General features: G+C 24.7%; 4 protein-coding genes across 4 annotated transcripts; all 4 read right to left on the minus strand.

Annotated features, from left to right (window-relative positions):
• Positions 1-138: 138 nt before the first annotated feature.
• On the minus strand, positions 139-1,290 carry PCHAS_0900015 (CIR protein; the record flags this gene model as incomplete). Its single annotated transcript, XM_016798005.1, has 3 exons — positions 139-273; positions 378-1,121; positions 1,258-1,290. 3 exons carry the CDS (start codon positions 1,288-1,290, stop codon positions 139-141), a joined length of 912 nt encoding a protein of 303 aa, XP_016652875.1.
• A 4,185-nt stretch (positions 1,291-5,475) lies between these two features.
• PCHAS_0900021 (CIR protein) lies at positions 5,476-7,069 on the minus strand (the record flags this gene model as incomplete). The annotated part of the gene is made up of 3 exons (XM_051320992.1): positions 5,476-5,760; positions 5,844-6,911; positions 7,052-7,069. 3 exons carry the CDS (start codon positions 7,067-7,069, stop codon positions 5,476-5,478), a joined length of 1,371 nt encoding a protein of 456 aa, XP_051176951.1.
• A 2,359-nt stretch (positions 7,070-9,428) lies between these two features.
• PCHAS_0900025 (fam-b protein) lies at positions 9,429-10,324 on the minus strand (the record flags this gene model as incomplete). Its single annotated transcript, XM_016798138.1, has 2 exons — positions 9,429-10,079; positions 10,256-10,324. The coding sequence occupies 2 exons, from the start codon at positions 10,322-10,324 to the stop codon at positions 9,429-9,431; spliced, it is 720 nt and encodes a 239-aa protein (XP_016652877.1).
• A 1,153-nt stretch (positions 10,325-11,477) lies between these two features.
• PCHAS_0900031 (CIR protein) lies at positions 11,478-15,262 on the minus strand (the record flags this gene model as incomplete). Its single annotated transcript, XM_016798189.1, has 3 exons — positions 11,478-11,792; positions 11,883-15,110; positions 15,245-15,262. The coding sequence occupies 3 exons, from the start codon at positions 15,260-15,262 to the stop codon at positions 11,478-11,480; spliced, it is 3,561 nt and encodes a 1,186-aa protein (XP_016652878.1).
• Positions 15,263-15,921: the final 659 nt, after the last annotated feature.

The following is a 15,921-nucleotide window of genomic DNA, read 5'->3' on the forward strand; positions in this document are numbered from 1 at the left end:
AAAAATATATAATAAATATACATATATAACTTTATGTTTTATTGATTGCATTATTTAAATATTCTTATAAATCCCAAGATTATGTTCCAAATTATGGTCAAAAATTGATTATTTCCAAATAGTCAGCCTTAACATATATCAATAATTATTACTATTCCTGGAATAATCCCTCTCTTCGAGTAATAAATAATTATACACTTTCCTCTTTGCTTTTTTTCGTTTTTCTCTTAAATATTGTTTTTGAGATCGTTTACCAAATCCAAATAATGAATACTAATATAAAAATTGTAATCGTATATACATTTTTTGATAATCCCATATAAAGAATTACAAAAATAAATTTTAAAGATTATATTTTTAAATTCCTTTTTATTTACCTTATAAGCAAGTTCCAAGAAAATAGGTATTGCAACAAATATAAATGTAATTGGAATTAACGTAACTTTTATTGAAAAACTTCGTGGATAAACTGGGAGGAATGGAAAATTGGTACATTTTTTTTGTAAATTGTTATAATCATCTGATAATATAGATAACAATTTATTATATGAACTGTTTTCTTTATTATTAGGATCATTATTGAGATCATTAAATTGATTAACAAAACTATTAGCATAATTCGAATTTTTAGCGCAATCCCAATAATCATAATTATATGCATAATACAAAAAATATAATATATTAAATGGGGCGTCAAGTTTAAATATTTCACTAATATTCATATCCATCAAATCTTTTTTTTTATCTATAATTTCCTTATAAGTCAGACCATCATCACCATTTATTTTATCTTTATAATACTCATTTGTTTCTATATAACTATCATAAAAATCACTTAATTTTTTGATTATAGTATTTTCCTTTATTTTTAGTTTATAACTTAACCATAAAATAGCGTATTCGGCAAGTTTATCATCGTCTAAATTACACTTCTTCTTTAAATTTTCTAGCAAATAAATAACACCAGAACTAGTCATTTCATAATAATCAAAACATTTATTACTATCTGATCTATCCTTGTAATGACAATAATTGTGGATTGCTTCATTAGTTACTTTAGTTTTTGTTCCATCATTTTTATCCTCATCAAAATAGTTACTGATCGTAACAAATTCTTTATACTACAAATATATTTTATGAATTAAACAAAAAAACGTATTAATATAAATATTAATCAAATGAAAATCAATATAATTTATGGACGATACAACATATAAAACACATGCGAAGATAATATTTTATTTAAAAATTGTATACCACATCCTCAATCTTATAACTTGGGTTTCTCATAATTTGGAGATTATGAGGGATAATAATATTTATATATATTACGTAAATATTTGTTGTATCTATTTAAGCTCTTTACATAGTAATTATATTTCGTTAAACATGTTATACTTATTTATGGCAATTATCTAAATAACCTTAAATGGATAGTTGCTTAATATACTTTTACCATATGTATATATGATACATTTATACAAAAAATGCTATTATTACTATAATCCTTAAAAATACATAAATAGTTATTTAATAAGATATATTACATTTTTATATACTTGTTTCTTATATATAGTATAGATTTTTCTAAGATTATAGTATTTTTAAATTAAGTTACATACTCAATTTTCTATTCAAATTACATAAATTAATATTATTTTTATTTAATATAGATAAACTCATAACCAATTTTAATAAATCCAATAACTTTATTTTTATTCCTATATACTCAATTTAAAAATATATCTTATTTGGTAATTTTATAATATATTTTACGCACCTTTTATACTATTTAAAACGAAAATTAGCACTAAACCCGTATTTGTTGAGCTATTTATAAGGTCAAATAAATCTTTAAACGCATATTTTTTTTAAATAATAATTAGCAAATATTAGTTTATAACACATAAATAACTATTGATGCAAGTTTAAAGTATAATTGAAAACTAAGTGTAATTAGGCTGTTATGTTACCCTTTGTTAGGGGAGAGATAAAAGATATATTTGCTCTTTTAATATATAAATATTAGCTAAATGATTTGAATTTTCATTTTTATCTTATGTATTCTAATTTTCTAATTGTCAATGTGTATACATTCAGATAATTTATTAAAAAATTTATATTTTATTAATTATATGATAAAATATTGCTATTTTAGATTAAAAAAGGATGAATTACAAACACTAATAATATAATGCCCTCTAATGTGTAATAATAAAAATGAATTGATAAAATTGAATCTTTAACTGTTTCCCATCAATCAAGTTTTTTATAATATAAAACCATATATCCCCAATTGTATATTTAACAAAATATGTAACGCTGATGCCTTTATAATGCACTGTTATATCCCATTGATTTATCATTCATTCAATAAAAAATATATTTATATATCTCTGTTAAAAAATACATTATATTTTTATATGATTTTTTACTGAATATGCATAAAAAACATTCTATATCGAAATGCATGAAGAGATATAAAGGGGCACTTTTTATATTTTTTTAAAAACTTTATTATGAAATATTTCAATATTATTGATAGAATATATTACTAGCTTATATGTATAAACATGTAATAATAATGCTATTCTATCTATAATATTATTTTTAATTACTAGAAAATTATTAGAACAAAATATGATATGAAAATTTATTAATATATTTATATTTTATCTTTTAACCATTTTAAAATATAATTTATTTATACCTCAAAATTATAAACTTAAAATATTGTATATATAGTTCAATTTTTATTGTGTTATTAAAAATGTTAGATGCATAATATGCCTTTTATAGATAACGCTGTATTGTCGAACCCCGATCGATTGTTTATGAATCTATATTTTATTATTATATAGTAGTTTGTTTAATTAATGTTACAAACACACATATTAATCTGAATATATATTGTAATATAGAGTAATATTCAAAATGTTTTTTATTATAATTTATAGATGCCTGTTCAGTTTTGTTGTTACAGTTTTGCTTGGGAACTTTATAATTGAAATTAAAATAAATATGATACAAATAATAAATTTTGCTAATATGTTTCATCAAATAAAGAAACATAATGTGCTATTCATGATTCAATATCGCCCCTGATTAACAAGACTTATATAATAAATAATAAGGATTCTTATATATCGTTATCCAAAAATTACCAATAAAATGTAACATGTGAAGTTATAGTATTGCCAAATTTAATATATACGAACGAATTAGATATAGTATTATGGCTTATGAAAATATGTTCAGTACACCCTTTCATATTAATGGCCATTCCCCTTTGGGGGGTGCATATTTAGGAATAATCTCAAGATTAAACATACGAGATGGAGCATATATTTAATCACCATTTATAGACCAACAATATTATAAATTACAAATATATTATTTCGTAATAACAATATATTTAAATTCCAAAATTGAGAATTTGCATATGTAATATCCTAATATATATTATTAGTTAAAAAAATTTTATTATTATGTGCTTTTTCGATAAAATTAATATTAGTATTTAATTATATGAAATTTTTACAATAAAAAAATTTTTCAATATTGGCTATTAGTATAGTATTTTATTTTATATGTATAAGCATATAATAATTATAGTTCTATTTATCATACTATTTATAATTATTAGAACATAATATGACATTAAATTTTATTAACATACTTATATTTTATTTTCAACTATTTTAAAATATAATTTATTTATACCTCAGAATTGTAAAACTTAAAATATTGTATATATAGTTCAATTTTTATCGTGTTATTAAAAATGTTAGATGCATAAAACATCATTTATAGATAACGTTGTATTGTCGATTATCGATCAGCATTCCATGCATCTATTATATATTGGTAATATATTAATCTGAATATATATTGTAATGTAGAGGGATATTCAAAATCAATTTATTATAGTTTATACCTACATATATAATATTATCATACTGTTCCGTTGGTATAATACAATTTAAATTAAAATGATTGTAACACAAATTAGAAGTTTTGCTAAATAAAATATTTCATCAAATAAAGAAAAATATAGTGTTATTCATGATTCAATATAGCAATTTGCTGGAAAGTTATATATATTTTTTAACCATATTATACAAACCCTTTCATATTAATGATTGTCCCCTTTTTTAGCTACATATTCAACCGCCATTTCGTGATTAAGCATCCGGAAATGGTAAATATGTCTGATAAAAATGTACAGACCAATATATATTGTCAAATTATAAATAAAATAATCAAATTGCAGACCAAACACAAAACATCAACTCCATAGAACAAAACTATAACTCATGGTACATAACTTTGACCCCCTTTTTCTGTTGATGAATATGAAAAATTTTAAAAAGGATATGTAACTTATTAATTTGTTTAGATTCTTAACATTATTCGTGTTAAAACCTTTTTAACAAGTAAAATATGTTTAAATAATGGGGAATAGGGATGCGCATATTTTCATATAAAATGTTGCATCAATTGCAAATTTTTATTTCTCTAGGGAGTTAAAAAAATATAATCAAAATTCGACAAATCGATGTTATTTATAACAAAATACAGATTTGTGAAAGAATTTTTTATAATGTCTAAAAAAACATATATTAATAAAAAATTATACTATAAAAAATTATTTCTTTTCCAAAAAAAATTCACTTTTATTTTTATTTCATTATTTTATGCTGTTGTTAAAATTTTAATTTGTATTAATAGAAATTGTTTTGTATACTTTTACTTATTTGCCATCAATATATAAGATTTATTGTTGACAATGTTATATGATACTATTTATTGCTTCTCATGTCCTCCAATTCATAATATATTATTTTACATAATGCAAAATTATTTTTTTTTTGAACAGTTGTCCATGCGTACAACCCAAATTTATTAACCATATTCCAACTTTGCGAAAAAAATCGTGGCGATCCTTGGAAATATTTTTATGCTTTAGTCAAAAAAGCTCAAGTATGGAAACCGTTTCTTTTCTGTTTCGTTGTAAATCGTATTTCTCATATTATTCACAATAATTATGCATTGTATTTTCATTAATTTTGCAGATATCAAAAGACAAAACTATAATTGCCATGACTTCAGTAGATGTAGATGATCAAAACCCTTCCAGGAAAGAACATAAAAACCCAATATTAAAAAAACAGATTCATTACATGCTTCCATAGAATATAAAGATTGTATTATGAATAAAAAATTTGAAAGAATATATGTGAACTTAGCTGGATACCTCATTGAAAAAAAAGGTGATGATCTTGAAATCACCTATATCGAATCTGTGAGCAATATACACATTTTAATAATATAATAATTTATTTCACAATTGTTAAAAAAAATACAGTTTTAAATAAATGTACATATTTATAATATATGCTATATTTTGAAAAATTTTAACGTTTTACATATTCATCCATTTATGCATTTTTTTAATTCAACTTAAAATCTAAGTTAATTAAATATATCCTTCCAAAGAATTGTCTTTTCTTTTATAAACAAAAAAATCACCAAAAAAATTAAATTAATAAATGGTACAGGATCAGCCTGGATAAGTTTGTATATATTTATTGATGGAGATTTTTCCCCATAAACAGGATTTATAGATTTTTTAGTTTGTTTTTTTTGACTAGATGATTTTATAATTATTTGCATATGTCTTTTCCCTTCCATTAAATTTATAACCTTTTTCATGTTTTTTTTTCTCTTCAATTCATTTCTTCGTCCAAATGATAAATACTAACATAAAATTATGAAAAATATATGTGTTTTATCAGGAAATATTTTAAAAATAGTACACATCATAATTTTCTTTTATTTACCTTGTACATAATAGCTAAAGTAATGGGTATTAAAATAACTATAATTAATATTCTAGTTTGCTTGTATTCTTTGGGTACATATATATCACATATTCCTGTTGTTTCACTCCCTTTACTGTTTTCTTTGCTTTGAGTATCGCCTACTACTTTATTTTGACTTTCTAATGTATCAGCTCCATTATCAGGTATGCTTGGTGATGCTCCTGTTTCCGCCAGGGGACTTGGTGTTTGGGCCACTGAACTTTGTACTTTTGGGTTTTGTGGATTATTATCCTCATTGGCTCCATTATCTTTTTGCTTCGTTCGAGCTTGGTCTTTCCTCCATTTTTCGAGTATTTCATCATCATATTCTGATTGGCACTTTGAATTACTGAAATCAAATGTGCTAAAACCTTTCACAAAATATGAATCGGTATTTTCTATCGTTGTAAGTGTTTGAAGAGAACTTGCTAAATTTGGATCACCATTCTTAATAGTACTTCTAAATTTCTCATATGTTTTTTTCAAATTATCCAATAAATGAAGATATGAATCACATTCAGAAACATTTTGATAAAGCAGCATATATTGATTAGAACTATTGGTAGAATTCTGGATAAGGCTCGCAGATTCGGTAGGTTTAATTTTATGATGCATAATTGTTTTACATATATGCTTAAGTAACTTATAAAATTCGTTCATGTGACTAAGATTAGCTTCTTTCAAACCATTTATATTACCTAAAAGATTCCAATATTTATAATCTCCTATATCTTTGTCTAAATACTTTTTATAAGCCTCATCTAAAGTAATTCTATTATTTTCCCCTTTTCTTTTGTCTTTTTGGTACATATTAAATAATTTATCACTTAGCCACATCAAAAAATATTCACCATATTCGTTATTTTTATCTGCTTTTCCTTTCAAAAATACATGCGTGGTCATAACACCAATACGCTGCACATCTGTTAGACATTTTTTATTAGGACAAAATTCATAATATGATGATTTTTTGTCAATTTCCTCCATCTTCATCCTGGCACCATTTTCACCATTAATAATCTTATCAGCTTCAAGAAATGTCTCACACTAAGAAAATATTTATAAAAATGAATAAAAATATGTATTAATGAAAAGTTTATTGAAATAAAATTTAATATGATTTGTAGGCAAATCAAAAACAATAAAATAAGGGTAGACATGTTTTATTTTAAAATAAAGTTATTTACCATTCCATTGGGGTCCATTGTAATGAGATTTTGTTTTTAATCTGTAGATGGACATAATATCATTTTTATATAAAAATTATATACAATACCAAAATAATTTATTCAATTACGTAGTCTTTCTATATGAAATTGTCATTAATTAAACGAAATATTAATATTATTCTCAATAATAATAATTTTAAAACAATATACAATAATATAATAAATAAAACATATATTCGATTTTATTGCAATTTAGATAAATATCCTTATTTTGTGGTTTATTTGAAGTATTTCTATCATATGCGAAATGTCTCTATTCTTAATAATATTCGGACCATCTTCCTTGTATAATTTTGTTTAACCTTTCAATGAGTTTAAATAAAACATATCCCCTAGTTATTATAAGCTTGTATGTAGATAACCATGCATTCTCTAGATTTATAGTAAAGAAATTACCAATTTTATGTTATTATAAATATATAAAGAATTATAAATGTGTTATTACTATAATTGTTAAAAATGTATTTGTATCTCATTATTTGAATGTCATGTATTGATATATGTTATTGTTCACCGTGAAATATTACACCTTTTTTATTATTTCTAATAAATAAGTATTTATGTTTAAATTTAATATTTTTCTTTTTCTAAATAAATGGCATATAGCATGTTTATTTATTTAATAATATATTAATCTAATATTATTATTGTTGTTACTAATGGCGTATCACTTTATACTGCAATGAGATAATTAATGCACTCACGAAGAATATTTTAAACCAATAGTAATTTCCTTTGATTCATTGTTTTAAAGTATGACATTTTAGAATATATATTATTTCATAATAGAACTATATTTAAAATATAAATATATAAGTTTGTATATATAATAACCTAATATAAATATTATTGGTTCAAACAAAATTTATTATTATTTGCTTTCTCAACAAAATTAATATTAATTTAATTATATGAAGTTTTCACAATAAAACGCCATTTCTTTATTTGTTATTGGTAAAATATTTTACTAGTTTATATGTATAGGCGTATAATAACGATCTTTTACCTCAAAGCTATAAAATTCAAAAATTAATAGTGATTAATCTAATATTATACCTTTATAGTAAATAAATTAAAGTATATATAATTATTTCTATCAATATAAATTATAACTTTTGCATAAATTGATATTATATATAATCGAAAATTAAAAGGATAGTATACATATATAATGTAATTTTTTATTAATATGCATATTTTTATTGTATTATCAAAAATGGTAGATGCATAAAAAGACTTTATAAATGATGCTGTATTATCGAATCTCGATCGATATTTTATTAACCTATATTTTATTATTATCTATAATGAATTTATAATGTGTTTAATTGACATTAAAAATGTAATCATTAACCTGAAGGTATGCTATAATGTAGATAGATGTTCCAAATGAATCAAATTGTATATTATAGCTTCATATATAAAATTATTATTATAGCTCAGTTGAAGAATGTTATTATTTAAATAAAAATAATTGTAACACAAAATAATAGTGGCGCAAATAAAATGTTTCATCGAATAAAGAAAGATATTTCGTCATGCATAATCCAATATAACCACAGATTAATATGTTTTATATAATAAATAATAAGGGTTCTTATATATTGTTAACCAAAAATTAGCAATAAAATACAAATATGAAGTTATAATATTCCCACATTTAATATATATGAGCGAATTATATAGAAGTATTATAACTATGGAAAATATCTTATCCGACCCTTTTATAATAATGAATATTCCCCTTTGGAGGGTGCATATTTAGACACCATCTAGAGATTAAACATACGGAGATGGTATACATATTTAATTAGTATTCAAAGACAAATAAATATTATAAAATTATGAATAAATTAGTAAAAATATAGCCCTAACACAAAACATAGATTCATAAAACATAACAATAACCCATAGTACAGAACCCTGGCCCAAAATATGGGTTCCCCAAAATACAACTCTATACCTGAACATAAACCCTCAATATAGCTTATAAATTTATTAATTAATGTGTTTAAATCAGGTTTGTTTAAAATAATTATAAGTATTAACTCAAAATTTGTAAATTCAAAATCCATTAATATGTAATATATATGCATGGAAATAAGGGCAAATGGGTTTTGGCAAACACTAAACAAAGACAAATTAATTATATAATGTGATTATATGTTAAATTAAAAAATATATAATAATAAAGCAAACAAATAAATCAAATTTAATTATTCTATAGAACATAAAAAGTGTGATTTCATGCCATAAAACATAAAATATATCATTTTTAATCATTTAAATAAGTATAATAAAACATAATAATAAAGAGTGGTTATTTTGATATTTTTTATAATTTAGAGCGATATTTATTGATTTTCCGCCAATTACAAAATATGAATGGCACAAAAGGTACAATTAGTACTAGAAAATCCAACGCTCCTGATGCTACTATCACAAAAAAGGCTATAGTCCACAGCATCGCCTTTATAATTAAATTTCTTTTTGATTTTGATGTTTTATACTTTGAGGCTTCTTTTAATTTACTATAATAATCCCTCGATTCATTTTTAAGATATTCAATGCGAAATTTATCATCATCAGCCTCCAAAAAATTATTATTATTTATTATTATTCTTTTATCTTGCATCGGTTGTATTTCTAATTCATTAATCCTTATATTATCAATCTCCTTTTTCGTTTCTTCTAATTCTTTTTGAAGTTCATAGATTAACTTTTTCGTTTTTTTATCTGCATTATTTAAATTGGGTAATGTATTATTTTCTTTATGTTTCTTTATATGTGAATCTATAATGTTTCGAAGACGTATCATTTCTTCATCATGATCAAAGTCACTAAATTGATTTGCTAAACTCAAAGTTGATTCATAAAAATCATATAAATCGAATTGATTGTCTGCATCTGCTAATATCCTATTATTTATCAAATTTATTATATTCCTTTCAAGATATATGTTTCTCTCGTTCATAAAGTATAATTCCTGCAAACAAATGAAATATTTATAACATATATGTAATTAATTTTAATTGTTTCTTTGACTTAACATAAATGTCTTACAAATACATGAAACGATAATGTAAAACTATTATAAAACAAATAAATACGAAAACTATAATAAATATTATTAATAATAAAAGAAAATAATGTGTAACTTACATTTTCCGCATATTCAAAAGAACAAATAATAATTGAAAAAAAAACTAAAATTAAAATATTGACTTGCATTTTTAACTGTATTCATTAAATAAGTGAAATAATGACGATAGTTTCATATTTATTAATTCTTTTCTCTAAAATATATGAATAAATGAATACATTATAAAAAAACTATGACATTTATTTCATTTATTAATTTTTTTCATTTTCTATAGAATTAATTAATGCAACCGTTGTAATAAATTTCGCTATATTCATTAAAAGTATTTGTGGATATAAATATTAATTCTTCTCTAAAAAATACAACATTTTTAATGATATTTTAATTATAAAAAATATATTTATATAATAATTTTTCCATAAAAAATATTTTTGCAATTTTGTTATACAAACAGACTTTTAATATAATTTATAATATATTGGTATATTTAATGATACGGTTATAATATTTTGTAAACTTATATTTTATATTATTTTTTACATACGAAAAAATTAATAAATACCAATTAAGATGATAAAATATTAAATACATATATTTTTTATATGAATAAATACGAGCATATAATGAAAAAATTAACAAATCATCGTTATTATTTTCATTTAAATGGTTTCTTATTTGTTACATTTTTCCAATTTTAAATACCACTTATTATTTTCTATATTTTATTTACCATTTTTTTGTAAAAATGCTTTTTTTATAAATTAATATGCAACAATTTTATTTGTAAATCCATCTAAGAATCCGCAACATCAATTTTATTATTTTTATTAAAATTATATTAAATATACGTATTTTCAAATGCAATTTAAAAAAATAATCAAATTACATATTAAATGAGAAAAAATAATACACATAGAACCAATATATTGAAAGGGATATAACTTTATTTTTATTTCAAATCGAAAAAAGAAACATAATGCCATTATCTTTTATTTTCATCATATTCATTTAACAAATGCTAAGACATTTTTTTTATTTAAATAATACAACATTTTGATTTTTATAAATAATAATTAACGACAATGAAATATTATAATTCAGTTATAATAGAGAATTTCATCATATAGAAAGTTTATTTTATGTTTTATTGTAAAATGTAAAGGGGGCCTTAACTTGGTTCCCATTTATAAAAATTAAATATATTAATGGACAAATTTACTATTTATCATTCTTTAATTTTATACATTTTTTAATTCGATTTAAAATATAAGTTAATTAAATTTATAATTCTATGAAATCGCGCTTTCTTTTATAAACAAAAAAAATCAACAAAAAAATTAAATTAATAAATGGTACAGGATCAGCCTGCATAAGTTGGTATATATTTAATGATGGAGATTTTTCCCCATAAACAGAATTTATAGATTTTTTAGTCTTTTTTTTTTTACTAGATGATTTTATAATTATTTGCACTTGTTTTTTTCCATCACTTGAGTTTATAACCATTTTTGTCGTTTTATTTACACCAACCACATTTATAACCTTTGTCATGTTTTTTTTTCTCGTCATTTCCTTTCGCCATTCAGATGACAAATACTAACATAAAAATGTGGAAAAATATATAAATTTTTACAATAATGAAAATTCTTTAAATGCATTGTATTTAGTGATTATATTATTATTTACCTTACAAACAATTAATAAAATAATGGGTATTAAAACAAGTATAATTGGAATACCAGTTATACTACACTGTTTAGATGTGCAACACACTAATGTGGTATTCATAAAAGTTATTTCAGGTTTACAATCCTCTGATCCATTCCATGTAGTTGGAATTATACTCCATGTTTTTTTCAAATTGGGGTCAGAACTTGATGATTTTACCAATTGAAGATTTGGTGTGTCAGTTTTTTTTTGATTAGATGGATCATCTTGTGGGTTTTGCTGCGTGGTAGGTTGTGATTGGGAAGCTGGTTGTTTTGGTTGTGGTGTATTTGGTGATGGACCTTTTGGCGGACCTGATGGTGGAGTTGGTGGTGGGGGTGATGATGGAGGTGATGATGGAGGTGATAGTGAAGTTGATGGTGAATTTGATGATAACTGACTAGGTGAATCTTGTGATGTATCTTTTGGTTGAGGTTGCGGCGAATCTCCACTTTGTTGCGATTTATCACTATTTTGTGGTCCGTTATTATCTGAGTTGTCTGATTTAGAAGGATTATTATCTTGGTTAAATTGGTCAGTTATATTATTAATAAATTCACTAAAATGATTTATGGATTGATCGTAAAAAATTTTAAAATTATCCTTAACCTCATTAAATGCATTATTAATTTTATCCTTAGCATCTTTGAACTTTTGTTGATGTTCATTAACAAAATTTGAAGCTTTATTAAATTTGTCTATTCCATTAAATACGAATTTAAAAAGGGATGGCCACGAATCATTTGATCCATCACTGTTACTTCCTTGTTCACCTGATCCAGGATTACCTCCTTGTCCACCACCATTACCTCCTTGCCCACCATCATTACCTCCTTGATCGCCATCAGTACCTCCTCCTTCACTACCTGTGCCTCTTCCTTCACTACCTGCGCCACCTCCTTTACTACCTGCACCTCCTCCTCCACCACCAGTACCTCCTCCTCCACCACCAATACCTCCTCCTTCACTATATTTGACACCTTGCCCATTATCTGAACCTCCTGATCCTTCTTGGCTTCCTTGTTCGCTACCTGATCCACCTCCTGATCTTCCATTATCATCGTGTCCATCACCTGTATTTAATGGGCTCTTACCTGTATCTTCTGATCCACCTACTGATCCTCTTTTGTCACCTTGTACGCCACCTGTATTTGGTGGATCACAATCTATACCTTTTGCCCCATAATTTGAACCTCCTGATTCACTGGCCGGCCCATCATCGGAACCTCTTTTATTGGTAACTGAAGTTTGGTCATGACCCTTTGAATCACTTTGGGGACACTTTTGATGTTCTGTATCACCATCTGAATCTTTTTGTTCAATCGATGGGCCTTTTGGTTGTATATCTGAGGCTCTTTGGGCATTTTTTAACTCTGTTTTTGATGCAGATGGCTGTGATGCTTCACGTTGGCTTTCTTTTGGATGTTCTGATTGCGATATTGCTAGCTTTGGTGGTTCTGGTTCTGATGGTTGCCGTTCTATTTCTTTTGTTTCTGGCTCTTGTATTGGTGGCGTCTCTTTCGGGCTATCTTGTGGTTTTTCTTTCGGATTTGATCCTAGAGAGTCATTTTGTTGATGTTCCATTGTATTATCTGTGGATCCTTTATCTTTTGGTGAATTATCTACTGGACCGCCTGGTGTATTTAAATCTTCGGGTTGCTTCATTGAATTATCTTTTGTAATACCTTTATCGATTTGTAGATTTTCTTTACCTTCTGTGTTATCCCCTGAATCCTTATCAGTTGATTCAGCGCCAGGATTTCCGGTTCTACTACTTGAACCCCCTGGTTGACTATTTTTGCCACCTTTACCATCCGAACCTTCTGATCCTTGTTGACTGGTATTTGCACTTCCTTGGTTACCATTAGATATTTGACCACCTGGTACACCACCTTGTACATTATTTGTGTCTCTTGTTCCACTACCTGGACTTCCTTTATCAATTTTTTCACCACCTGTTCCATCACCTGTTCCACCTTTTGAAGCACCTTTCCCATTACCGGTATCTACTGTTTCACTAACTTTATCAGTGGATCCACCTTCTGGTCCACCTTTTTCAGTATCTGCGCCACCTGATCCACTATTTGCTCTATCACCTCCTTTTACTTGACTACCTTCCTCACCACTTGGAGTTCCGAGTTCTTTGTCTCCACCATTCAGATTTCCTTTTCCAACTTCGGGATCCTTTATCTCACTTTTAGAGCCCCCTGTTTCTTTGCCTGAATCCTTTGGTTTATTTTGATCATTTTTTCCTGGTTTTTGAGATTCTTGTAGTGAAGATGAAGGCAATTCCGGTTTTTTAGGTGGATCTTCAGGTGGTGTTGTTGATGATGATTGTTGTGTTTCTGGTTGTGGTGATGGTAGTGCTGGTTCTGATGTATCTTGTTTTAGTGGCAGTGATTCTTTTTTTGAAGAAGATTGTAATGATGATTTGACCGCTTTTTTTGGCTTTGGCATTTTTTTATGCAGGGATTTACATTTTGTATTACTGATGTTATATGTTTTAAAACCTCTCACCGCGGCCATTTCGGTTCCATCTTCTAGTGTAAATTTTTTAAGCTTAGTTGCTAATTCATTGTTTGAACCGGTTTTCTTAATAGCAGAACTAAAATCATCATATATACCTTTTAATTTATTCAATAAATTAAGATATGACTTGCATTCATAAATGTTCATATGAAGGGTTCGATATTGACGACGGCTATCGACGGAATATTTAGAAAGTTGCTTAGTTTGGGCACTGTTATTATAATCTGTAATTATTTTACATATTTTATTAAGTAATTTATAAAATTCGCTCATGTACTTAAGATTAGCTTCTTTCAAATCCTTTATCATATCAAAAAGAATCCAATAATCCAATTTTACTTTATAATTCTTTAAATATTTCTCATAAGCCTCATTTAAAGTAGTACCATCCATATAGTTGTTTTCATACTTTTGGCCTATGCTTTCGATGTGCATCTTATATAATTTATCACTTAGCCACATCAAAAAGCATTCATCATAATCATTATACTTAGTTCGTCTACTTGTTTTTCCTTTGTATTCCTTAAATATATATGCAGTCAACGCATTAATACGCTCTTCATTTGTTTTACAATCATCATTACGGCAATATGCTTTGATGGTTGAGTGTTTGTTAAATTCATTCGTATTGACATCTTTACCATTAAAATAACTATCACCTTCGAGAAGTAACTTACACTAAGAAAATATTTATAAAAATATAAATTAATTCAAAATTTATTCAAATAAAATTTAATATGATTTGAATATAATTTAAACATAATAAAATTAAAGATAAATATGTTTTATTTTAAAATAAGGTTATTTACCACTCGTTTGCGCATGTTCATTGTAATGGAATTTTGTTTTTAAACTGTAGATTGACATCATATTGTTTTTACATAAAACTTATATACTACATCAAAAATTTTTTGCAATTATTTGTCTTTATATGTGAAATTTTAAATAGTTAAACGCACTTTAGCATTTTTCTCAATAATAATATTAATTTTAAATTAATATACAACAATATAATAAAATAAAACATATATTCACTTTTAATACAATTTTGATAAGTATCCTTATTTTGTGGTTTGTTCGAAACATTTTTATAATATGCGAAATATCGCTATCCTTAATAATATTCGGAATAGCTTCATTGTATTATTTTGTGTGACTTTTCAATAAGTTTAAATAAAACACATTTTCTAATTATTATACGTTCTTACATTAGAGAACTATGCACTTTCATGATTTACAGTAAAATTTTCATCAATTCTATATTATTATAAATATATAAAGAATTAAAAATGTGTTATTAGTATAATTGTTAAAAATGTATTTGTATCTCATTATTTGAATGCCATATATTGATATATGCTATTGTTCAACGTGAAATATTACACTTTTTTATATAATTTATAACAAATATAAAACACTATTTGTGTTTAAATTTAATATTATTCTTTTTTCTAAATAAATGAATATAATACGTTTAATTATCTTAATT

This window comes from Plasmodium chabaudi (assembly GCF_900002335.3).
Source record: "Plasmodium chabaudi chabaudi strain AS genome assembly, chromosome: 9".
In the NCBI taxonomy this organism is placed as follows: Eukaryota; Apicomplexa; class Aconoidasida; order Haemosporida; family Plasmodiidae; genus Plasmodium; species Plasmodium chabaudi.